Below are 26,266 nucleotides of genomic sequence, written 5' to 3' on the forward strand. Positions count from 1 at the left end.
ATGGTCCGGTACATGCATGCATATGGTATATAAAGCCATCTCGGAATTGGTAGTAGTAACTGGACCCCAAAGTAATTGGAAATTTGTTCATGTAATGGAATTTGTGATTAAGATTAGGATCCTCCTTCGAAACACAGACGCCTGTAATCGCTATTAATACAGTTCATTATCTAAATATTGGTCGTATCTATTCAATCCCTTTGCTCCATGGCAAGTCCCCAGGATACTGCTGCGTCTTCCCATCCTTGATGGCATCTTCGTACATACACCACCTCATGAGCTCCTTAAGCTCCGGGCAAGTGACTTCATATCCATGCCTGGTCCTGAACGGGTTCCTCCCTTTTCTCTTATCTTTCAGCTCGGGATCTGTGCAGCCGTGTGGGTCATCCCTATACTGCTTCAACAGACCCTCTTTCTCGCCTTTAATAAACCCTGCTAATTGTTCTGGGTCGTCGGTGTTATCGATACCTATATATCTGAATTGATCCGGAGGAAATCGAATCGCAGCACGGTGTTGCGTATTAAAACGCTCCCGTTTGAATTCGAAACCCACAATAGTGAGTTTTGTAGGGTAGTTTGAGGTGTATTCATGGAATCTGCAAATACTGAACAGCAAGTTTTCGTAAGAGTCCCGGGCAAATTCTTCAGTAGTGGAACGATTGAAAAGAGACGAATTTGGTTCGATAAGCTTAGAGAGATAGGCTAGGGACTGCAATATTACTGTTAGAAATCATATTCAATACTTGAAGGGGAATATGGAGTGAGGTTTACACACCCAGTAGCTCTGAGCTTCACTGGCAGGGCCAGCAAAATTCCTTGTCTCCCCACCCGTGAACACCAACAGACTGTTTTCGCTATTCTGTGCCAACTTCACGCCAGTTGTGATATGCTCTTTGAACGTCTTGGCTAGACCGTGCTGATAAGGTAGTAGAGTCCACTCCGATTCATTTTCTCCCAAGGTATTGCCGCCCATCCAAATCGCATGGCCTGCTACAACTATCAAATGCGTGATATCTGCCCTCGGTGGGCCACCATCGTACTCGGCGACGATCTCAGTTTCGGTGGTCTGGTACGGTGCACCCTTGAATAATGTAAAGAAAGTGTATATGACCAAGATTATCAATAATGTTGTTTGCCACGATATTCTCCACGAGCGACGAACAATCTGAGGCAATGGTGGTGAGAATTGGCTCAACGGCGTCGCAGGCCTTGAGATACGGACCTCTGGTGGTCGCGGAGACGGCGACCGTGGGATTGGAACTTGGACATTTTCCGCAGCAAGGAAGCCACTGGATCGATTCTCGTGGGATGCAGATGAGTACAACGGTAGTGAGAGTTCCACGTCTTGTTCGTCCCGTCGCGTGGAGAACAAGCTACCAACTTTGGAGGAGCTAAACATGGAGACGGTCCGCTGGACGGGCAAGAGAAGAAAGGCGAATTGCTGGAAGACAAGTCGCTGGCGGAAGAACCCCTTCTACTGGATTGCCGGGCGCATTGCTCCTACTTTTCCTCCTAGATGAAAGAATGGATGAAAGAATGGATGAGGGGATTCGTGAGACTTCACTTGCTGGTAGTGGTGGTTAGTGGTGGTGTTGATAAGAAGCCGTCCAAGACGGGTGTATTCGAGGGAGAAGGCTGGTCCGCCAACACCTTTAGGCTTTTACATAACCCGCTCACAGCATATGCATACGTACCTGACCAAGTAAAGTACTACAACATCAATGCATCGAGGCTACCCCAAACCATCACTACATCACTCAAGAGCTAGGCATTGAGGCTCTTAATCTAATCTTTCTCCACGCTCCGAGATCTGACACTAGATAAAGTATATCTATATCCAAAGCGGGTGAGTAATATATATATAGAATCCATCTTGGTTTGATTTATACGGTGGCTTGGCCAGCTGACAGCATTAACGTAATGGGCAGAATATGACATATATACGGATCGTGGGGAAAAAGCAGGCTAGTTAAACTAGCTAAGCTGTTGGACCAAACCCGAACCAATTGGCGGCCCCTGTCAGTCATCAATTGGCCACGATGAGGGGGGGCACAAATCCATCGGCTGTCAGTCCCAGTCCCGTGCTCAGCCAGTCCGAAGCCATGTCTGCGTCTGCCGGGATGGGAGAAACAGGATGAGATCAGGAAGGAAGGAAAGATGGAAGCAAGCAAGCATGACTTTCCTGCCACCCGATTTTGTCTCAGCGAGCGAAGAGAGAATCGTGGTTGAATTTCTGATCCGATAGTGCCCACTTCCAAAGCGCATCATACCTCATCTCTCCCATCACCATTGCATCGCCATTGGGAACCACATCTCTGCTGCCCATCGAATCGTTGGAATAGTGTGTACTTGCATCACCTCTCCTGTACCACATCGAATTGTACGAGAAGAGGAAAAGAGAAAAAGAGGAACAGGCCTATCGTATCATACCGCATCTGAAGCTGTCATTTTGGGTAAGTCGAACAGAAAACCAGAGCTCGGAGTACATGACGTCCCCAGCTGCTTCGCAATATGGTTTCTCGACATGCATAGAATGTGCCACCACAAGGCCATCTAAGGAACCATTCTACTGACACGTCGGTCAAACGGTACAGGACCCTTCTCCAATTAGATTTCGCGACTCGGCTGCTTGTTCGGTCAGGTACCCTCAAGGCAAATATCTGCCCCGAAGTTACTAGTTTTACGAGGGGAAACACTCGCCTCTCGCTTTTTCGTAGAATCCCCGCAGGCCGACGGGACCTCACTAGTTCGCTGCCGTACTGCCATTTTGCCTTGGGAAAACCTCCAGCAAAAGAAGAAGAAGAAAAAAGAAAAATTAAATCCCTTGCCTCTCTAATTCTTTATCTCTGCTCCAATTTTTTTTTTTTTTGAGTAACTTGGGAATTATTCTTTTGAAATAATTCCCTTCTTACTCCCCATCTTCTATTCAAACTGGCTTCAGCACTTGGTTGGTTGAAACAGAGTATCAACGAACTCACCGCGGCACCTCCCGAACCGGAACCAGAACCCACTCCACCAGTCGCGCCCAGACGACGCCCCGAGATGCCTCCAAAAAAGGGCAAGAACAAGAAGAGGAACAGCGTGGTTCAAATCCCCAAAGAGAATGGTGGTAAGTTTAAGAATTCCATCATCAGTTCCCTGACAAATGCAACTTCCTCTCCCCTCGCAAAATCCAATCGTTCGCGACATGCCCAACCTTGAACCCGTCGCCTCCCATTAAAGATAAGGCAGGCAACTGAATAGGGTGGTGCCCCTCTCCTATGGTAGCGAATCACCATAATTCCTCGCATGATAACTGCATCCTCGTCATATTTTTTCCTCTATAAAAGTAGAATTTATATATCGCGCACGCACCAAGCGGAACAGGGCGTGGTGTTTTATGCATTGCCAGTCTGTCACGCATCAAAAACTCACTAAACCCTAGTCTGGCTGCGTCATTTAAAAATTTTTTTAATCAGTTTAACTATCTCACAATATCAATGATAACCAACAAAGATTTAATTAGACGCAGACTCTTCCCTTAATAGCCCCGTTGTGGAGACACCAATGACCGAGAATCAAGAATTTATTACGCCAGCCGATAGATTCGATAATCCGTTGGATAAGCCTTTAGCGAACGGCGCTGCTACTACAGACTCAATTGACAAAGGCGCGATGGCTAAAGCTGAAGGCGAAGAAGCTGCGGCTGCTTGGGGGTTGGATGATGATAAGGGGAAGGGCATCGTAGGCGAACCTGATGCGATCCCAGATACAGCCGAAAAGTTAGAGAATGGATCCGCAGATCATAAGCCTGCTGAGGTGAATGGCGACGGACACAAGGGTGAGGACGCGACGGTTGAGGAAGCAAATGTTGAAAAACCAAAAGATGAAGAGCCAGATGCCGAGGGGCCAAAAGACGGTGAACCAGAGTCTAAAGAGCCAGAAGCCGATGCCGAGGACCCCAAAATCGAGGAACCAGAATCAAAAATTGAGGATCCCAAAGACGATATCCCCGACACGAAAACCGAAGATCCATCTGAAGAGGAGAGGAAGCTTGCCCCGCCAGTCGACCTTGATGTTCCAGACACTGCAGACACGAAGGAATACATACCCGAGGAGCCTGTCGTAAAGAAGGCTGAGGAGCCTGTCGCAGATGAACATGCGCCTAGCAAATCATTGGCAGATGAGCTCGCAGCTGTTGAGGCAGCTGGTGAGGAAGAGGAGGAAGAATCTCCAGTTGGAAAAGCGACTGTAGAGGAATCCGAAGCCGAGAAACCAACAAGTGAGGAAGTTTCAACAGAAAACCCTGCTGGAGAGGAGCCTACCGAGCCAGCATCAACTGAAGAGAAGACAGAGGTGCCTGCGCCTGAGGAATCTGCTACCGCTGTGAAAGAAGTAACTGCCGATGCTACAGCCCCGGTTGAAGATGTGCCTGAAGCCAAAGCCGAGGAGCCTGAGGCTGTTCAGGATGCACCGGCCCTAGAAACCACGGCTATGGAGACGGCGCCTGAAGGAGACACAGTTTTAGAAGAGAAGACAACAACAGAGGCCCAGACAGTTCCTGAGGTCGAGGCAACCACAGAAACCGAAGCCGCCCCCGAACCTACAGCCGAACCAGCTCCAGAAGAGCCAGTTGTTCAGAAAAGACCAATCATGGAACCGCCAAAGCCTACAACCTTAGCCTCCCTCACGTCCACCGACAGAGACTTCACCTCCACAAGATATCAATCCACGACGTCCCCACAATTCCTCAATAAGCCTCATCAGGCGGCAAACCACTCCCTCGATCTCGATGACAGGAATATGCAATCATCTGTCAATAACTGGTATAAAAAGATCTTTTCATTCGCGGACTCTCTAAACTGGCGACCGGGTTGGGACCACCTCGAAGAATTTGATCACCTAGTCAAATCAACCGAAGCCGCTCTATCCCAAATTTCCCTCCTTCCAGCTCAAGAGTGGTGGGCTGAGAAGCCGAAGGACATATCAATTGACTGGGATAATATTGATGAAGCGGGTGCCAAGTATGAGGAATTTTGGGAATGGAAGAGCAAGATCGCGCTTTCTGGTATCTTGGCGAACTTTGCATGCAGGGAAATCTTCGGCAAGACCGTATTTGGATTGGATGATAAGATGACAAGGAAACTAGGCCTTGCCATGTCGGTTTTCACCACGGATTTCGGTAAGTCTGAACTAATACACGTTGCTTTATACTACACCCCCTAACTAGTACTCTTAGGTGACGATATCACTGCGACGAAATTCCGACACATGACACTCAAGCTTCTCCAAGAATCCAGGTCCTTCGGAAGCTCTAGTAGAAAGCAGCTCGTCAAATTATCCCAAGAGCTAGCCAACGTTCTCTCGCCGCTCACTCCATTTTTCCCCGTTAAGGAACCTCAGACGGACGAAGAAAAGCAACAACAGGCTCATTATACGCCTTTGACCCTTGTCCTCTACGAAAAGGTCCTGCTTGCCACACATACTTTACATGACACTATCCAGAAAGATTACAAGTACTATGCGCTGTTCCATCCTGTTCCCGGCGTCGAGTTTGACGAGACAACCATGGAGGAATCGACATTCCAGGGTATCGGTGCTGGTAGGGGTGCGGTTTCCTTTGTTGCCAGACCAGGTCTTGCGAGGCTAGGGTTGCCTCGAGGTGGCGAACCCGAAGACATCATCATCGTTCACAAGGCGCTTGTTGTCAGGGAAGATGCCTTGGAAGAAGGGTTAAAACACTTTGATCTGTCAATCGACGAAACCGCCCCAGAGCCGCCAGCAGAAGAACCTTCAACGGATGTTGCGCCGGCTGAGACAGTGCCCGCAGAGGAAGTCAAAGTCGAGTAATAGATGCTTTTCTCTTTCAGGATGATGACGAACTCTAACGACAGAGAAACTTTAATGATTGAACGACGGAGAAAGATTTTCTTTTTGTTTTCCTTTGCCTGTTGGATTTTGGGAGGTGGAGATAATGGGTGGCTATCTTGATTCGGATTCAAACTTCTTCTCCATCTTTTTGCTTTCGATTATGAATTTCTTTGCTTATGGTTTGGCCCTTTTTACCCCCTTCTCCCCTCAGATACGCTATACCCTCTTCTCAATACCGAAAAGAGCAAATTATTCGTGAAATCTTCATCTCATCTCCTTCCAGTTTATGTTCCCTTTGCAGGCAGGTTATTGTTTTGTTTGTTTATCTGCGCGATCTAGTTTTTTATAAGCTAGAGTATACATCTTCTTGGAAAAGAGTTCTTGATTTCTGCTTCGATTAAATGTTGCGCGCATGCTATATCGCATCCTTTCGATTTCTTTGGTCTTTCGGCATTTGCTTTCTCCAGCTTTAGCATAGCCTTTAGCAAATCCCCTTTTCCAAAATGTAATATACCTGCTTTTATTCAATCACAAAGCTATGCAGCTTTCAATGAAAGATAAATTCCCCTGGGTCGGACGTAGTACTCTTGATATTTTATTGTTACAAGGACGACTAGTCGTGGCGTATACAGTATGCAAAGGCTAATATCGATATCAGACAACATGAGAGACCATATGACGCCGAAATTATGACAATTGGGAAGAAATAGACAGAAGGATCAATAACTGCGGCTCCTTATCTCTTAACTAGAGTAACGATATCTTCGTCCATAAGTTCATGCGACAACCCCACTCTTTGTGGCTGGTGCTTCACACTTCGTCCGTATACAATAGCATACTTGAACACCTCCAAAATCGATTTATGGATCGATTTGCACTAAACAGAAAGGGGAATCAGTAAGTCTGATCAAGCATTTGGAATCACTCAAGCGATAGGTGAACTCACGAAATCCTCAACAGTATACTGTCCTCCTTTTAATACAACTGGGGCCGAATAATCCGGTTGTTGGCCCTTCGGCTTCGTATATATCCGTCTCAAATTCAGTTTGTCCCACATCATCTCTAGCAATTCATCCACATTCCACATATGTTCCGACGAGATGGGGACAGCATTCGGAATTCGGTATAGCAAATCCAACTCCTCGATACTGATCGAATCGATTTTGTTGAGGACGTATACGACGGGAATGTACCGTCGACTCTTCGCCTCCAATATATCAATCAAATCATCAATAGTAGCATCGCAACGGAATGCAATGTCCGCATTCGCGATTTTATATTCACTCAACACCGCTTTAACCTCCTCCGGCTCAATATGTGTCAAGGGGACGGTATTAGTAACACTGATTCCACCTTTGTCCTTTTTTTTAAAGATGATATTTGGCGGTTGTTTATTAATCCTAATCCCGAATCCTTCCAATTCGTTTTCAATAATACGTTTGTCGGTCAATGGCTTTAGAACATCCAGGACGATGAATATTAAATGGCAGGTCTTGGCGACGGCGATGACCTGTTTACCACGACCTTTTCCGTCCTTCGCACCTTGGATGATACCGGGAAGATCGAGCATTTGGATTTTGGCACCGTTGTACATGACGCAGCCGGGCACGGTGGTAAGTGTTGTGAACTCGTATGCTGCGGCCTCAGAATGTGTGCCGGTGAGTTTGGACATCAATGTGGATTTGCCGACTGAAGGAAACCCGATGAAGCCAACGGAGGCGGCACCAGTGCTAGGAAGATATTAGTCCGTGATATAGGGGTAAAGCGACACAGGGGATTGTACCGAGCGACATCGAAACCAACTATTCACGATACACTATATAAGCAATTCCGTCGTAAATCTTGAAATGAATGGTGGCAGAACTTACCTCCAGCTCCACCTCCACCACCGCCAGAGGGCGTAACAAGTTCTCTTCTAAGCTTTGCTAGCTTGGCTTTTAGTTGACCTAAATGGTATGATGTGGCTTTCTATCGCCGTTTTGTGAGTCCTTTATTCCGCCTTTGCGAATGGCTTCCAGAAATCCGGGGTCTCCTCATACATTCTTCTGAGTCTTGGCCATTTCGGCCTCGATCTATGTTTCGTCAAGCGAAAGGCAATGTTAGTAAATATATTCCTCGTCGGTGCACTCGGGCGATCGCGATTTGGGCGGCTATGGTATACCTCTCGGATCTAGAAAGTCTTAGTTAGTACCTTCGACATGCTATCAAATGTGGATATAGGTGGGACATACCTTCTCCACCGTCGTCGACATCTTGAGTTATCGCTTTATGACGTCTCTAGGTACCCGAGCTACGCGTGTTTCGAAAGAGCTTCTGGATTAGTAGGAGGTTGTATGGTTGGCTAATGAATTCGGTGTTCTGTGCTGTCGGTTGAAAAATGTTATATTCAAGGTTTTGGAGTTGTGTGCGGCAAAATCTTGGAGCAAGCTTTCGACGTCTGTGGTCACGTGACAGCATAAAATTAGCTCTTCTGGTTGCTTTCCACGCGCTGCAGCGCTGGCGCGCTTCGCACCAGCTTCAGGCTCGGATTATAGATTTATACAGTAGTGCCGAATTAATGCCAGCTTCATAGCCTAGTATTGGCCCATCCTGGTGCCGTGGGACCGATATTCGCAAAAATCGAATAACGCTTCCAATTCGCGAATTCGAAGCTTCCGCGCGCGGATCCACTCTCGAATATCATTGACTACTTTGGATTTGCAATTGAAAGTGCTATATAGCGGCTTACCTCTTAGCTTACCCACCTTAGTTTTATTTTATTTTTTATTTTCTTAATCTCTTTAAAGAAGCTTAGCTTTAGGCTTTGCGATAACCGTGAATTAATGTAAGTAATTATCTGCTCCGACTTGGTCACGGCTCTGCATTGCACAAGAGCATACCACTGCTTAGCTCCAGGCTATAATTTGAGAACTTTGAACGGCGTCTGCTTCTGGTTTTTCTCAGGTCATCTAGGGGGCCCATTTTATACTTCAGTACTCTTGAGGATTGTTGTCTCAGATCTTTCTTCTACTGATAGCGTTAGGTGATATGCCGACCTTGGCTCCAGAGTTTAATAGTTGGCTAATTCACCTGCAGAAAAGTCTTTCCTTTGCTCAATATTATGCAGGTCGAGGCTTTTTTAAAATACCCTCGTTTGTAGAAGCATAGTACTATAGTACTATTCTAGGCCAAGTATTACTAGCAAGTAGAAACCAGAGAGTCCTTTCACTAAGGAACTCTTCTGTAGTATTGTTCTTTCTTTTATGTTTTGTTAGACAAGTGTGACTAGCTGACCAGAGGCTTATATATGAACACTTTCGGCTCGTGGACCTGTGCCTTTGAATTTGGCTCCTAGTATACACCTAGATACACATATACATATATAGGTAGATATATATCGTGGATCCTCAAGCTTTGCGGGCTTCATTTTCACTTTCGGGCAACGAGGCCAATAAGCTTTGTTTTGTCTTAGACCGATTCGAACTATTCTAGGAATATAATGTGAAAGTCCCTGTTCATAGCATGCCAACCCCTAATTAGCCATTGTTAATTATATACACCAAACTGCAATATGATCCAAGAAAACTGAAAAGATCTGTGAAAATGCGATTCTGACATATATTGGCGTACTTGATCAAGTTTGAACGGTTCTGAAGGCATAAAAGTAATCTGAAAATCGATCAATGATCTAAAAGGATTTGAACCCGGTCTGTCTCATATATACTATAGACCTAAGACGAGGGCCACCCACTCCAACGACACAGCTTGATATATAATTCTGAGTTCAGCAGGTTCTGACTATATATAGTAGTACATTGGCATGCATAATATCTATAGATCCACTCAGGTTCATATTAATATTAAGGATCTATCTGTATGCCCAAGTTATGACACTATTCCCGGCTACCTAGTTTTCTCGCCGCTTAGCTAGTATACCTTTAAATTATCGACTTTCATTCATCAACCATGAGTATATTTAGAACGTAGTAAGACATCGAACTCGCACCCGTCTTGCCTCTAAACTAGTAAAAAAGTTTAGATTCTTTCATGTTGAATGACATCTATGCATGTGGGTTACAGGATGCGTTTCCCAGATTCCATTTTAAGCAGTTCTTTCTATCTCAGGAAAGCATTGGAATTAGAGCCCATGGAAACTTGGTATATTCACTCTCAAGGTAAAGACATGATTCATAGCTAGCAGACCTACATTAGCTTCGAAACCCAGATGCTCGATCGAGGTGGAAGCTCTTAGGAAGTACCTCAAAATCCTTCGCCCTCAATTCAACAAACTGTATTGCGTTGGGTCAAAATGCAACAACGATGGCTTTGATTACATAATAAGCTATTTCAAGCCTAGGCTCAGCACTTCCTCAGCCGACAGCACCTCATAATCACTCCCAATTGGTAATATGATGGTTCGCTACGTTGGTTGTATTGATAAATCACTATCATCTACTACTCAGATGTTTACTCTATTTGGGGACTCGAACAGCTAGCTACATGTATACAAATTGTTAGATTCGACGCGATGTAGGATATCTAATGAAATCTAAAATCTAAGATTACGTAAATTGGCTTTGCATTGACTTACAGGGCGCGGGCATGAGTCTGTACGACACGCACGACTGAACTGAGCTCGTGGCAAAGCTTTCTAAGATCAAATTTTGTCTCGTACCCAGACCTAGAAGAGTCAAAGGATGTCTTTCGGTATGTAGCATGCGCATGGGATTGCCTCGGAACGCGCTTGAGCCATGGGCTTGAGACTAGAATTACATGCCGTCCACATGACGATCCGGCCTGCAAGCTCCCGTCAGCCCTCCCGAGTCGATTACGTTTGATCAAGATATGGGCAAATTGAATTATAGAACCCGCGATCTTTTTACTAATTGGTTAACCAAGGACGATAAGCCAAGTCCTCGTATCTTTCATCAAATACGCAAACCCATGGTGTAGGGTCAGTATTTTGATTATAAGCATTTAGATTATCAAGATTTGTCGGAGATTGATACCTCGGCCCCACGGATGTCACCGTCCCAGGGCCTTGATTTGAAAAATGTACATCAAATAAAGGCTTAACTTGTCCAGGGTGGACCTCTATCCCCGTATATTTTGTATCAGTACCTCAAATAATGAGTAAGTACCTGTATGCTTGAGCTCCGTCTTCCAAAGATGCATTGCACCGGTAAGTTATCCTGCATTGAAGATCAAGGAAAGCACCCTTGTCTTTATCGACCCACCATAATGTTAGGGACATCTTCCTGGAATTACAATTAGTCTAAGTATTTAGCACCTCAGTATCGAGTTCCTAAGCACTAGTCTTAGTACATAGAAAACTTTGTAATCTTTAAAGTTCATATCGAAGGTTTGGTGGGCACCCCCAAATATGCTAGTTATATGCGCGGCTTATTTCTGATAAGTCAGGAAATATCTCCTAACCTGCAGGCTTCTGCTTCATATAGTCACTGAAGAAAAACAAAAATGAAATTTAAATAATATAATACGAGGCTTACGCAGCGGCAGCAGCAGTTTGTATATGTGTAGAAGCATTGCAATTCAAATGCAATTCAACTGTACATGATGTAAGTAAGTATATGTAGCTTCTTGCAGGGGTGGCACTGATCACTTGAGTATCGAACGAACGAACGAGCGGCTCGAGCTCCCTGTACTCATCGGCCCGTAAGCAACTTTCACCACTCCAGTACTTTTAAACAGTGAGACACTTAGAGTTATTAAAAGTAATTGATTGTGTACTAAAAACAAAAAAAAAAAATGTAACATATCGAACCAAATCTAGGCCCGGAAAGTGTGGGGAAATGGGCAGCTGGGCGTATGTAAAGATGTCGAAAAAATGCTCGATAGTGGGTCCCAAAGCCACTGCCAATGCGCCGCGGGATATTCAGATGTCTACATCTTGTAAATATCAAATAAGTATATTGGTTGTCAAAGATCTTCGTATTAGATAAAAGATTTGCTTTTCTTCCTGGTGAAAGTGGTTGGGGGTAAATGACAGATTTGATAATTTGAACTGAAGAAAACGGGATAGCTGAGACTGGAAGGCCGTGTCCGATATTTCGAGGTATCGTTTTTAGTGTTTGGTATGTGCATAGCGTTAGTTAACCCCGCAAAACTCAAATTTTGCCTCGCACTCGCAAATATGATGACGGCGATAAGCCGGCTGAAAAAAAGAACAGACTGCAACTTCGCTAGACGCTGTAGCCGTTAGAAAATCACTATCATACTCTTTCCTCTTCCTCTTCTTCCTACTTTTTTTTTTTTTTTTTGCCTTTTCAGCCTACTAGCGTTCGAATGTTACCGCTGATGAGCTGAGTATCACATTTTATTTCCGTAGGATCCATCGTGGTTTTTCATTGGTGGATGCAGATGAAGCTCAGCTTCGAGACGAGCCTCTTTTAAAACGGCGACACAGCGTTCCTTCCATGACGACAATTAACGACTTTTTTGTTGGCCATTGCGAATCACCCTGTGGTGGTCGGATGTATGGCAGTTGTCGGTATGATAGCAACTTGATTTGGAACGAAACCCGATAACTACTTCGCACTGATAGATCAAAATTTCAACCTTCTTACCACCTTCTAAAGACCTTCTGGAGCTCTCTCTCCTCTCGGCTGTTTCTACAGCTTCCTAGTTGCTCTCGCGAGAATGGGTGGGGTCAGGGTTGTCAGTGGGAAAACTCCCCATAGGTTCGCTCCGGCGTTAATATAGACCCGAGATATGCAAGTTTAGAGTAACACAGTGGGGTCGAATGGATCCAAGCCTTGAAATTTTCGGCGTCCAGATTTGAAGGTACACCTTGCTGCGGGAGAAGTACCTCGCTAGAAACACTCTCTTTCCTAGTTCTCCCAGATGCAGGCGGAAGGACAAGAAATTGGCATCCTGGCCCAGGCTTGCAATGCAGCTTTCAATATCTATTGCAGGGGAAGCTTGATTTCAGGCACACAAATGTGATGTCGGCTTTCGAGTAACAAACAGGACCAACACCTTCCAGTCAAGATGCGCTGTTGAAGCTCGAGCTATTAGCAGGTTGTATTTGTAGGACGGCTGCCACCGGAACCGATGGAGGGGTTAATTCGGGTCTCCTAAACAGATTTGATACCTTTCTATTTGTAATTGTGTCATCATGAGGAGAAGGTCGGATTACATTCAGCTCAAGACACCGCCGTGGATATTTGGCCGGCCAATGCAGAAGCTAGGGTAGTAAGCACGATATGCCTGTCAGCTCTGAATATGTCATAGTTAGCTAGGGGAGGTTAGGGTATCCTCATCGCGTAAAGTCGGCTTGGGGGAACCTGAATCGAATCTTGCGTTCCGCTACGTACTTTGTACCCTTGCCACTCACCGGAATGGTCTGGTTAGGTTACGAAGCAAAGAACCCCACTGCGGAACTATCCTTTCGACTTCGAATTCATCCGTCGTCCTTGCCCGTAGTAAAGATCCCAGCCGCAATGACTCTTAGTGATCCGGACGAGGCCGTGAAGTTCCCCCAGTTCCACCGTTGATTACGAATCAGCTTACTATGAACCCCCTTTCGAGGGCTTCAAACGTGGTACCCATCGGGCGCGACGTTGACCGGACGTGTCGTTTTCGTGTCATGGAGAACGGTAGTGGGTAACTGGTTTCGAAAGCAATGCCGCTACTCTAAAGAAACGATCTAAGACAGCGGCAGCAGTATGCTGCGCACGTTGTGCAACCGAGCTTGGCCATTAGGTACAAGGTTTCCGGAAAGGGCACCGTGAGGTCATGGAGGGGCGCTAAGTGGAGGGTGTGGAGGGACTTATGCATGCAAGCATTCCAGCGGGGATACGATGTCGAGGCGGGCAACATCATTTGTAGCAGGACCACCTATGTAAGTACCTACACAGCACAGACATCCGGATATCCATACTTCGTTCGACCTCCTTCGTCTCTCCTCAACCTCATTTCTCCCAATAAAGCAACCACGATCGTCAACCTGGTCTATTTTGCAACTGCCTAGCCCGACTACTAACAGCCCAATTCCTGGTTTCGAAGTTTTCCCCCATCATAGACTAGTCCGTCGAGAATCTTGATTCTCAGGCCCGTTATTCCGGAGCACACGTCTTGTTCCTGACCATCACTTCTAGCAAAGTTCCTGGGAGGTAAGCTATAAGTCCCTTAGCTGGATATAAAAATCCGCAACTTCCCATCCCCATCTTCCCAATCACGACTCCTTCCGACGATATCGATCCGAAAGCGTATAGCCTTGGTTTTCTCTCGATCATCTGTGTGGCTTCGTTGCTGCTCTGCAACTTGCTCGCTAGGTGACTTGAATCTGGGTCTTATTAAGCAGGAGAGATTTTCCGTTGCTGACCTGCACGACTGCACGTTTTTCAGTACTTAATTGATCATCCCATTAATCAAATACTAAACCACACCTGCTTCCCTCATCTAGCAATCTTCCCTTCTATTCTTCTACCATCCTATCAGAACCCCCTACCTTATCACAATCGACCACTCGAGCTTTGTAGAGGGTACTCTTTTGTTCTTGTTGTATTCCAGCCTCTGTCTAGCTTCTGCTTGACGGCCCTTTGAGCGAAACAACCTCAAGTAAGTATTTGAAGCCCTTGGTTCGCAGCAAACCTCAACCTCTGAAAGACTCATGTATAGGCTTTTCTTCTCGCGTTACCGTTGTTTTTTTTCGGAGACAATAGCCCAGTAATGTGAGTCCCCTCATCTATTCCACTCTTCTGCTTCGTTGGTGGTGTCTTGTCGTAGGGTTAGAGCTAGACTCTAACTGCCCTGGCCGTTTCTGTGTTGACTCTTTTTGCTGATCCCCCTTCTGTAGCAAAATGGTGAAGCCAGCAAATCTTCCTGCCGAGCCTCACGACCGTGAGGGTGTTGACGTCATTCCCAGAGGAACAGTCTTTAAGAGTGACCGTGAATCCGGTGTAATTACGAACAGCAGCCAATCCGCAGTTCAAATAATCGACATTCGAACAACCACTGTAGAATTGCAACTCAATGACGATATTGTCAAGGGGTTGGATGCTCCGGTTGGTGAGAAAACTCTCCCAACAATGTTGTTGTACGACGAGGCTGGCCTCAAGGAGTTTGAGGCCATCACATATGTTGATGACTATTACCTCACCAATGCTGAGATCGAAGTTCTGTCGACGTATGCCGAGGAAATCGCCTCTCGTGTTCCACACGGAGCTCTACTCATTGAACTTGGGTCTGGCAACCTCCGCAAGGTAAACATCCTCTTGCAAGCCCTCGAAGCTGCTAAGAAGAATGTAGACTACTTTGCACTGGACTTATCACGCCCAGAGCTCGAAAGGACGTTTGCAAACATTCCACAGAATGCTTTCAAGTACGTCCGTTGTTTCGGACTCCATGGGACATACGATGATGGAAAGGCTTGGTTAGAGAGCAATGAGGAGGTTAAAAGTCATCCTCGCTTTATCCTTTGGCTTGGTTCCTCTATTGGGAATTTCGAGCGTGAGGGAGCCGAAGAATTCCTCAAGCAATGGCGTGAAACCGTCATCCGCCCAGGCACCAAGGACCGAATGCTCATTGCATTTGACTCTTGTAACGATCCCGCAAGAGTATGGTTGGCCTACAACGATCGTCAGCGAGTCACCGAGAGGTTCATCATGAACGGTTTGAACAACGCAAACAACATTCTTGGTCAGAAAGCATTTGATCAACCCGATTGGGCTTATATTGGCGAATATGATGTTGTTTATGATCGCCATCAAGCGTTCTATGAATCGCGCAGGGAGTTGACCCTTCCATTGTCCAAGCCTGTCAAGATCGAGAAGGGTGAAAAGGTCCGCGTTGAAAGAAGCTACAAGTTCTCTTACGCGCAAGCTGTTGCAATGTTCGAGGGTGCAGGTCTTTCAATCGGTAACTCCTGGGGGCAACCAGATGGAGAATATAGTAAGTGTTTCCAGCCTCGAGGATACTACTAGAGACACCTGTGACTCGCGGGCGTCTAGGAACGAGACTACTACTAGATTAGTATGTGTTGACCATGTTATTTTTCCAACAGCCCTCCACTTGCTTCACAATCCCACCGCCAGGACTGGACTCCAACCAAAGGAGTATGCGAAGGAATCGTGTCCCTCTCTCAGCGAATGGGAGGAATTGTGGAAAATATGGGATTTAGTCACTTTGAGTATGGTCAGAAAGGACCAATATCTCACAAAACCCATTTCCCTAAGGAACCCTATTCTATTCTACTTGGGCCATATTCCCACTTTTCTCGATGTTCAGCTATCCAGAACTGCCGACCTCGCCGCGACTGGACCGGTCCACTACAGGGACATCTTTCAACGTGGCATCGATCCAGACGTCGATGATCCAACCAAATGCCACAATCACAGTGCCATCCCAGATACTTGGCCGAAGCTCGACGATGTCCTTGGTTTCTGTGGCCGAGTTCGTAACCGAGTGAGGGCTATCTATAATAATGGGGATAGCTCTTCGGTCCGTCTCCAACGTGGATTGTGGCTCGGATTCGAGCACGAGGTCATGCATCTTGAGACTTTGATGTACATGTTGTTGCAGCATGATCTGACTGTACCACCCGCCGGCGTACCAGAGCCAGATTTTCGAGCTCAATTTCTCTTGGATTCGACGAAGGCGACAGAAGGCGAAACCTGGATCAAGATCCCGGGACAGAAGATTGTCCTCGGAACCAATGATCAGGAAGAAGAAGGCGGATTTTTCACCTGGGACAACGAAAAGCCAGCCCTCGTATCATCCGTCGCGCCTTTCGAAGCCTTTTCACGGCCCATCACCAACGGCGAGTACGCCATGTACCTCAAAAGCACGGGGTCTACTTCGTATCCGAAGTCGTGGACAACAGAGGGCAGAAACCCCAACACCAACGTTTTGGCCGAAGTCAACCGCGATGACCCCTCGCCTGCAGTATTCAATGGCGTTTTCGTCAAAACTGCCTTTGGCCCTGTTCCGTTGACATACGCCCAGCATTGGCCAGTTATCGCATCGTATGATGAGGTGAACGGATGCGCTAATTGGATGGGTGGACGACTTCCGACCCGTGAAGAACTACAGGTCATCTACAGCCATACCGAGGTCGTCAAAAAGGATTTGGAAGCGAAGAAGCTCGCAGCCATGATCGATGCTGTTAATGGGTAAGCCAACTTTCATATTCTATGTCGAAGGACGGCGAGCAATTTTTTGACTTACCGTGAATCTACAGGCATTTATCAATGGACGGCGTACACATCACTCCACCAGATCTTACTGCCTTGGCTGGGAAGGCGGACGAGTCGGGAATAAACGACATGTTCGCCAATATGGTTGGAGCTAATGTCAGCTTTCGAAGATGGCATCCAACCAGTGTTCTGGGGAAGATTTGTGGAAGGGGTGATTCAGGAGCATGGGAATGGAGTTCAACTGTGCTAGAGAAGTGGGATGGGTTCAAAGCGATGGAACTGTACCCAGAATACACCGGTTAGTCAAAACGTCTACGGGTAAATGATCCGTTGTTTGGGGAACGTCTCAGATACTAACCTGCTCGCCGGTGTGGCGGGATATCTTGCAGCCGACTTCTTCGACACCAAACACAACATCGTTCTCGGGGCTAGTTGGGCCACCCACTCAAGAATTGCGGGTCGTAAAACATTGTAAGTGCTCTGGTCCTGGTCCTAGATGGCCCTTTATGAATGCTCCTTAAATATTCACGAGGGTTGCTTGCACGACCTTTACTAACTGCCCGCTTCTTCATCAGTGTCAACTGGTATCAGAGAAACTACGAGTTTGCCTGGTGTACTGGTCGTCTTGTCCGTGACCTCGCCTCTCCCGGAACTGACTAGCCTACTTAGCATTCATTGTGGTGATGTCTTGTCCTGAGATATCTTCTCCCTATTAGTATTATCACTAAATTGCTTCTACTTTCGATATGTCAAATCGCGGATTCGAACGATCTCAACAATTTTCTGCGCTGTCTTTTGTATTGATTCGAGTGGTCTGGTTCCTAGGGAACGAGACTATGTCTCAACATACTTTTTTCATTATCAGTATTCGCCCTACTATTTCCTACAGCACCAAGTATTTACTAAGGGAAATGAGCCACGTAAACGGAAGACAGCTGTCCTTCACGACCAGTTTTCTGCTTTACCCGCTAATTTTCCTGGGCTTGAATGCAATGCTACTCCACCCCTCATCCCTGATTGGCAAGCCCAATCGCTCCTTATTGCTGTTTTAACATAACCTGTCTAGCTAATTTGTTTCGTTAACTGCATGTATCTGCCATCTGAGTTCGCTGCCAAACGCTCACTACCTCTTTTTACTGTCAGCAAATATCTTTCTTTTCGAAAGCCATTATCTGGTTGTCGATGGGGGAGTATGCCGCGAGTGGGGTGTTTTTGGGGGTTAGCTTTTCATGAACCGAAGAGCCAAGTCACAAACGGAGATCTTAACAATTTTCTGCGGTGGTGGCTAATATTAATTTGCGTAATTGAGAATATTAGTTTTTGAACTTGCATTCCTGAAAATGGTAAAATGACAGATCCTGTTTCTCGTCAAAGGATCGAATACTGTGTAAGCTGAGGCTGTGCTGTACAGTGAAGAATATTTGAATGTTTGAATGTTCAGCTGGGTACGAGACGAAAGATCCAGGCTGAACACCGATATCTCGATATCGTGAACCTGTCGAGTATACTAGTATCGGACTAGTAGTATTACGCTTTACTTATGCTTAAGTTTACTTCGATTCTGATTATGGCGAAGGTGGATACAGAATGGGTTGGTAGCGATACCAGAGAGGCCTTTAATTTTCCTATAAAACCATAAAACTAATTTCTTCCCTTTTTTTTTTTCGAAACCGGCATTATATCATAAACCTGATAATCTGCGATCTTTCAAAATGACCTCCCAGAAATTGTAGGCGAGAAACATCAGAATGCAAAAAGAACCGTCCAAAGAACCCCGTGACAAAAGTTCGTAAACCTGGTATTTGATCCCGAAAGAAAGAAATAACAAAATCAACAAAATCAACCAGAAATGCAGGCTAGACTACAAACTTTCAAAAGCAAACGAAAACCGCAGGCAAAACAAACAAGCAAAAGAAGAGGTACTTTTCTTTTCTTTTCTTTTCTTTTCTTTTTTTAGTAAAGTTTTTTTTGGAATCTATCTCTTTTCATTAACAATCATAACCCATTCCTCCCCTTCCTTGTTATCTTCGGTCTTTAGTCCTCTCAACAATGGGTGTCTTTCAAGCGTTTGCGAAGCTCTCAGGTCTTTCACCAACGGTGAGGAGGTTTCCGTTGCAAAGTCTCTAGCAATGACTTCACCGCGTTGGCATTTATTGCATGCGGTCATTATTTTTTCTTGTGAATCTTGTGACCCTTTTTTCATTTCTTTTATCTTTTCTCTGATAATGGCCCTCAGTTCTGCTTTGTGGGCCGAGTTTCGTTCCTTTCGTTCCTTTTCTTTAGTGGAACCTGCTTCTTCGTCTTTGGAATGGCTCAGCTTGCTGAGTATAGACAATACCCTCGCTTGGTCGATTTTGTGTGTCTCTGTGCCAGACAGTTTTGATAGTTGCTTTAAAGGCTTTGCTAGTTTAGCTTTGCGGATGATGTGTGCCGGTGCGTCAAGGTATTTTTGTTCGATATTTGTAAGGGCAGATGATTCTAGTGTTGGGAAGATGTTCTACAAATCGAGTTAGTGTACTATCTTAGATATGAAACAGAACAGAAAAACTTACGTCTTCATCCTTCCCGCATTCTGCGAGTTTAACCGCAAATTGGAGTTTATACCTCTCATACAACATCTCCTTGTATAGCTTTTCCTCTTTCTCCTCATTTCCACTATAAATCGCTGGCCCTCTGGCTCGTCTTCTTACAGTCTCCAAATCTCCTGATTCCAAGATCCCTCGGGCGTTCTTCAGCCTCTCCTCGGTGACTGTGAAGGACCTAGGGAACCATTGGAAGATATCCTTAGGGTACTCTTGTAGAGATGCATACATGGATGGCTCAAATCCACCACGTGCATGACCGTATGGTAATTCTTCGACAAAGTTGCTTGGGAACCAACCGAAAGTGTTAACATTGCTTTGGTCAGAGGACTTAATGATACAGCCGAACCACCATCCATTGTGTCCCTTCTCGATGATCTCCACGACATCACCGGCCCTAATTGAAACTTCACGTCCTCTGACCAAAACATTCTCCATTTCAGCAGTATCTTGGGCTTCATAGTCATACAAAGCCATGCAGATATTCCTGTTCCAGTACTTAGAGTAAACCTCGTCCGGTAGAACAGGATACCTATGTCGTAGGATCTCTGCAAGCGCCTTGGCGCTACCGGTGGTGTAAGCCATACCGTGTCCCTCGAACCCAGCGAGAATATACTGTCCCTCGGTTCCAGGAACCTTTCCAACCCACGGTCTTTCATCAGCTGAGAATCCCATGATTCCACTCCACATGTATTGTGCGTCGCACATTGTATCCTTGTCGGCAACTGGGTAACCGCATTCATCGTCGAAATATTTTCCGACACTGCTTCTTAGGTAGTCACCGACATCAGTGTCAATGTGGTTGTCATCAGTAATACCAACTCCTTGGTTCTTAGCGTATTTCCTGCCGCCACCGAGTAGAAATGCGCCACCAGTGCCGTTAGCGTGAACATCCTCTTGAACGAGGTATTCGGCTTTGCTACGTTCACCGTCGACAAGGCCGTAAGTATGTTTTAATGGATTGGAGATCAGTGATTTTGGTGGAGTGAGAGCCGACATTTGCGCTCGGACTGGGTAGATGGCATCACGCATGGCGGGGACTAGGTGTGATGCAAATGCGTTGGTAGCGTGGATGACAACTGGAGCGGTGAGTGCCCCGCGTGGAGTGTGCACGCGATGTAGTGGAACCGGAGCTCCATCGTTTAATGTGGAAATTGCAAGGACTGGAGTGGACGTTTGAAGGTTCAAGTACTGAGATTTGATAAGGTCTTTAAGGATATGGGCTACTAGCTTATAAGGCCAAAGTTTAGCTGCATCTTTAATGGTGATGGCGCCGACGGCTGACGGAATACGAAGAGAAGCGAGGGTTGGTTTGTCCGTGACAATTGTGAGTTTGTCTGCTAGCTCCGGGGCGTGCTGGCGGAGGGTTTGGATTGAGTGGACCGCAAGGGAGAAAGACTCTTGGTCAAAGTATGCATCGCAAGATGGAAGACGGTGGAAATCGCAGTCCACACCGTTTTCTTGGATGTAGCTAGTTAGGAGAGAGAGGTTGCGTAGTTCAAAGTTGATGGCTGTGAGGGTTTCAGAGATGCCAAGATCGTCAAAGAGATGCTGGAGACGAGGGTAAGCATAAAGCGAAGGTTTGCAGTGGCCACCTAGAAGTGCAAAAGTTAGTGAATAAAATAGATACGAAGTGATATCGTCAGCTTATGGCTATATATTTACCATTCTAAGGTAAGATATGCATATGTTAGTACCGTGGCATTACTATCCGTGAGGATGAGAATGGGTCATCGCTTACTCGTCCGGTGGCGCCCCAGCAGGCTTCCCTAGCTTCCAGCATGACAATCTTCCGTCCCTTTACCCATGCTCCACCATCTTGCTCAGATAGATATCTCGCTGTTTGAGCACCAGCAATACCACTTCCAATGATAATGATATCAGCTTCGGTGGGGAGTTCGACCGTGGTTCGGTGACCCAGCAAGAACTCATCCGGTTGCTTTAGCCAGAAGGAAGATGTGGACTCCTCCGAAGGGAGCTGTGGGTCTGGGAAGTGTTCTGAGACCATTTTGAATATCTTTTTTTCTTCTAGAGAGACTGAATATATGTATATGTCTGATAGTATACGGTGGTATGTAAATTATTCTTTGGGTCTTTGGTTTGTTGGTTTGCGAATGGTAATGTATGGTGATAGCAACTGCCCACAAGATGTAAATCCGAAACGAGATCTATATTGTATAGATGATTTATAGAGAGCTTCTTCAGGAAGGATAGGCGAATGTCTCAAGCAAGAACGAGTAAACGACTGCAAGATGTGGTTTTGATGAAGTTGAAGTTGAAATTGAAATTGAAATTGATGTTGATGTTGATATTGATGTTAATGTTGAGGTTAAGGTTAAGGTTGATGTTGGATACCAGGTTAAGGAAGTACTTTTCTATCAGGCGCGATGGTGACTCCACGAAGAAAAATATAAACCGAAAAATAAAACACCAGGGGAAAAAAGACAAGATGGTAGAATAAGTCAAGGGAGGGCGGGAGGTAGAAGTATATATATTCTCCAGTCGATATAATAATTTGGGGATGTAATGCGAGCCAGTGCAGCCAGTGTCTTTGACTAGCGCGAAAGGATAAGTCAAGTAAGGTAGCTCCACAGCTGTCCTGTCCTGTACTGTACATGCACACATCCAGAACCTAACTAGTACATCTTGACACCCCCGGCTGTCTCGACTGAGAGATATATACCCTCCTCGAACAAACAAACACCCGCTAATGACCAAAACACCATGTTTGTAACGAACTACCAGGACCACCAGGGCTAGGCAGGAAGTCGGGTCGAGGTTACCAGGGAACCGCGGCCCTGTGCATGAGCTTCGCAGGCTGCAATTCGCTGCTTGTGAGCAAGCTTTAACCGTGCCTTTCAATGCAATGCACGACGAGCAGCCTCTGACAATAAGCCGGTCACGAATTGATTCGATTCAATGCTTTCTGGTCTGGCTGCCTTCGTCTACCTGCTTGCTGAATGCATCTCGATCAAGCAAGTCCTTAAATGGCCATGACCCTCACTCAATCTGACGGGTACTGCGGTGGCATCAGAAGATGATGGGGGGAAAAGGGTCTTGAGAGACATAACGGCAAGGCGCAACTAGAGTAGCTGGCTGATGAGCTAGCTTCAACTACTAGTTAGCGAAGTACTGTACTTGCATGGTGCGCAGTACTTACTTACCCATAAACTTCCTTAGCTCTGTCATGTCACGGACTGGGCGAGCAAAAGGAAAGATCGACCGACATCAGCCCACACAGAGACAGCAGAAAGAATTGCACCGGGGTGGAGCCAATGCCGAGTGGGTCTGGCCCGCTCACTCGAGTCCAGTCCACCCTCCATTGATGGCAAACTCCCCAAGCATGCAAACTAATGGATGATTCTCTTGCTGGGATTCCCCAAAAAGGCGGCAGAGAAGGCAGAACAAGGACGAAGATATCACGGGCAGTTGCAAGTCAACCCGACACCTAGTCGTGCCACTTTGCCCTGCTTCTTTACGGTTCAATGCTCGATATACTCTAGTCAGCGATAGGCTTCGAGACTAGGTAATCTAAAATTCAAGGAACACGAGAAATTTTTGACCAGAGACTGCCCTGCACGGAAGAAAAAACCTTTCAGTTCGGTAATCCACTGGCCCCCGATATCTGACGAACCCGATTCCATCGGGAAGATTCATGAGTATCAGTCGTCGTGGTAATACCGGAGTGGTCAGACCATTCAAACATGTCCCAAAGCAATCTCCGATAGGCCAGATGCTTCTTTAAAATTTTTATCTGAGGCATCCGCAAACTGGAGATGCCGAACCGGCTAAGTTTTTCGCATCCGTTTTCCAGGTCAAGCGCCATTCCCCGACAGCCCGTTGCATTAAAAAATGTTTTACTAAACGGAATTCCGCCATTCTGTCTGTTTCGGATTACGATTGTCATAGCTGTCAGGCATTATCATCTAAAGATGGGCTGACGCGAAGGCAGATGACTTTAGCCTCCTCTCGCTTCGGTACGTTGTATGCTGTACCTGTCAGCTTAAACTTTTTTTTCCCTGATACGTTGAGATTTCGCCTTCCTGCCTTCTTTATGCATCGACGTCTATGCATCTATCTAACCTCCTCGCCTTGCGCAGGTGCTGGTTCACGTAGCTACCTGCCATTTTAACCTATCTCGCCAGGGTAAATATGGTAGAAAGCAAAAAAAAAAAAATTATAATAATAAAACGGAAGCAAGGACTCCCTTCATCCTTCGGTCCTACGATTTTCCTTGAACGTTCGATGCTGCATACTCCAGGGAGCTGCATCGGAAAAAACGAAACAACGGTCATGCTATCCCGTCTCATCATGCCCTTGCCTCGAAGCCTGTTCGAAGAACACGTAACCGTCTTATAATTGATACAAAAAGCGTCATTACCCATATTATCCAATACTATCCGCTCTCGTCCCGTCTGAAATATATATATCATACATGCTATTCCCTTCTTCGATCAATTTACTCGAAGGGCGTCCGTTTCCATTCGATCCGTTCGTCCCCTTACTTTGGGTGTAAGTATGTAAGTACTACTTACACGTAGGTACGGGAGGAAGTCCCAGCAATCAACGAAGAGCACATCGCACATCGCACACGCACGCACGTTTGTGGTCGCGAGCTCATGAGCGCGAGAGCACCGCGCACACCACCCGAGTTTAGCCAGCTCGCAAGCCGACGAAGTAAGTATCCATATTTAACACCGACTGGACAGCAGGTGATTTTCGGGACCCCACCCGTTTGGCCTCTTTTTCCTTCTTTTGGCTTGTCCTTCCTGCACGTCCAAGCCAAGCGAGTAGCGAGCGAGGATGAAGGGCGGAAGAGTCAAAGCACCCACAGTTCTAACTGGGCACCTGAACTTTCATTCGGAGGGACCCTTCCCTCAGTTCCAGCGCAGCTCCCGCTGCAACTGTCTGGCAAAGCACGGTAAAAAGGGAAAAGGTTTGCAGGTTTGCACATGAAGACGCGCGGTGTCGGCATGTCTACAAATCCTTCCTCCCGCTACTCCAAAGTGGAGGCGGGGCGGGGGCGGAGACAAGGTTATAGGTTTGAGCGCATATTAATACGAACAATGGCATTGCTATTGCAGACGTGGCTGCTAGTTACTACATAGCTGTGGAGATGGGTTGATGAAAAATCCACCAGCCAGAGATTTAGAAAGATGCTTTAAACTTCGCAGTGAAATGAACATTTTGACATGCCATCGATCAACTCGACAGATTACCAGCCGTCCGCCAAGAGTACTGCACACCAGTTTTCCAGACAAATTTGCAAGACTGTTCACGTTTCTTTCATACACATGAGCAAGCGATGCCGACGCGATATCGATAGAATGCGAGCCTGCGCCCGCTGGAAAAATAATTTGCCTCCCAACCCTCGGTATCAAGTGGGGAAACATGGTCGCAGCCAATATGTCTTAGTTGAGGCTTACACCCCTCATAACATTGGTCATCGAGCTCGTGAATGGATAAAGGTGCAGAACAACGGGATCCAGCTGTCATGACGCTAAATTCCTTTCCCGCGCTGTACTCTCGGGTCGTTTCGTTTCGTTACGACCCGAGCGAGCGAATTTCCCAGATTAATTCTTAGTCGACGTCTCAATTGAAATATATGCAACTTGTCGATCAGAAGGTAAAATCCGGGCGACTTACTCAGCGACCGGATAGTAGCATATCGTGTGCCATCTCCTTCCACCCTCGAGAGTCGACAGGTTATCCCTTCCCTTTTCATAGCTATACATCGGGAAAACTGGCAGTTTGCTCTACAAGAAAATTTTTTTGTTGATGAGCACATGCATACGGCATTACAGTCAACAGAAATTTAAAAGCACCGACTGGCTCCTCAGAGGTTCGAGCAGCTTCAGAAGCTCTGGGCGTTTAAGCACGTTTATGCACATGCATTACAAAACAGTATATTCACATACCAAGAGTTTCCTTCTGACTGGAATATCCCATCCCATTTATTGTGTCCACCTGTCTAGAAGACCCACTTTCTTAAAAGCTTTTTTTTTTTTGTATTATATCCAATCCCCGTACATTGTATCCGGAAAGTATCGTCGGTGCCGCAGGGTCGTGGCACATCGATGGGGTTGAGCTACGAGAAACTGTCGAAAGCTCAGGCCTTCAAGATGCTACACCAGCGGGCACTTTCCTCGCTCCCCCAGCCAGTTGGATCGCAGCTCCACAAACTCCAAAGCTCAAGCTCAAACTCTAAGCTTGTTTTCCCAGCTGACGGCTGAAAAAAAAAAAAGAGCTTCCCCCCAAGCCAAGAAAACGATGGCAATTAATAGCCTTGATTCGGGCTAATGAGATATGTAGGCAGTAATTATAAAATGAAGTTCCCCACATCGCCAGTCTGGCATGCATATTCCGCAAGCCGCGCTCGTTTAAATATGCAAGAAACATATGAAGGAAATTTTTTACTTGGAATTCCGCCGGCTGCGGACGTCGCACTGACATACCCGAGGAAAGGCTCCCCAATATCTCGTAGAACTTCGTCCCATTCGAACCTGTAGGATGAGTGGTAGCATTGCTCGCTTCATGATCATCATATGACCATTAATGCGCCGAAGAAATCCCATGGCCCAGAAAACCTCATATGATGTGATCAGACGGTAGCCCTGGTATTTTAAAAGAGATACCTGGTCAAAATTAAGAAAAGAATCCTTAAGACCTACCAGCGTACCGTCGAAACGAGAGACA

The 26,266-nt window shown here is 46.2% G+C and overlaps 6 protein-coding genes across 6 annotated transcripts; 3 read left to right on the forward strand and 3 right to left on the reverse strand.

The window, feature by feature from the left end:
* Nucleotides 1–187: 187 nt before the first annotated feature.
* AOL_s00043g786 (uncharacterized protein) lies at nt 188–1,399 on the reverse strand (the record flags this gene model as incomplete). Its single annotated transcript, XM_011121272.1, has 2 exons — nt 188–709; nt 776–1,399. 2 exons carry the CDS (start codon nt 1,397–1,399, stop codon nt 188–190), a joined length of 1,146 nt encoding a protein of 381 aa, XP_011119574.1.
* Nucleotides 1,400–3,546: 2,147 nt separating this feature from the next.
* Nucleotides 3,547–5,829, forward strand: AOL_s00043g787 (uncharacterized protein; the record flags this gene model as incomplete). The annotated part of the gene is made up of 2 exons (XM_011121273.1): nt 3,547–5,161; nt 5,219–5,829. The coding sequence occupies 2 exons, from the start codon at nt 3,547–3,549 to the stop codon at nt 5,827–5,829; spliced, it is 2,226 nt and encodes a 741-aa protein (XP_011119575.1).
* Nucleotides 5,830–6,586: 757 nt separating this feature from the next.
* On the reverse strand, nt 6,587–8,102 carry AOL_s00043g788 (uncharacterized protein; the record flags this gene model as incomplete). The annotated part of the gene is made up of 7 exons (XM_011121274.1): nt 6,587–6,727; nt 6,797–7,580; nt 7,634–7,652; nt 7,719–7,818; nt 7,890–7,922; nt 8,012–8,020; nt 8,082–8,102. 7 exons carry the CDS (start codon nt 8,100–8,102, stop codon nt 6,587–6,589), a joined length of 1,107 nt encoding a protein of 368 aa, XP_011119576.1.
* Nucleotides 8,103–14,654: 6,552 nt separating this feature from the next.
* Nucleotides 14,655–17,291, forward strand: AOL_s00043g789 (uncharacterized protein; the record flags this gene model as incomplete). Its single annotated transcript, XM_011121275.1, has 3 exons — nt 14,655–15,744; nt 15,857–16,964; nt 17,033–17,291. The coding sequence occupies 3 exons, from the start codon at nt 14,655–14,657 to the stop codon at nt 17,289–17,291; spliced, it is 2,457 nt and encodes an 818-aa protein (XP_011119577.1).
* A 19-nt stretch (nt 17,292–17,310) lies between these two features.
* AOL_s00043g790 (uncharacterized protein) lies at nt 17,311–17,648 on the forward strand (the record flags this gene model as incomplete). The annotated part of the gene is made up of 2 exons (XM_011121276.1): nt 17,311–17,459; nt 17,564–17,648. The coding sequence occupies 2 exons, from the start codon at nt 17,311–17,313 to the stop codon at nt 17,646–17,648; spliced, it is 234 nt and encodes a 77-aa protein (XP_011119578.1).
* A 1,315-nt stretch (nt 17,649–18,963) lies between these two features.
* AOL_s00043g791 (uncharacterized protein) lies at nt 18,964–21,578 on the reverse strand (the record flags this gene model as incomplete). The annotated part of the gene is made up of 4 exons (XM_011121277.1): nt 18,964–19,485; nt 19,541–21,165; nt 21,236–21,239; nt 21,312–21,578. The coding sequence occupies 4 exons, from the start codon at nt 21,576–21,578 to the stop codon at nt 18,964–18,966; spliced, it is 2,418 nt and encodes an 805-aa protein (XP_011119579.1).
* Between the last annotated feature and the right edge of the window lie 4,688 nt (nt 21,579–26,266).

This window comes from Orbilia oligospora (assembly GCF_000225545.1).
Source record: "Orbilia oligospora ATCC 24927 unplaced genomic scaffold scaffold00043, whole genome shotgun sequence".
NCBI classification, from domain to species: Eukaryota; Fungi; Ascomycota; class Orbiliomycetes; order Orbiliales; family Orbiliaceae; genus Orbilia; species Orbilia oligospora.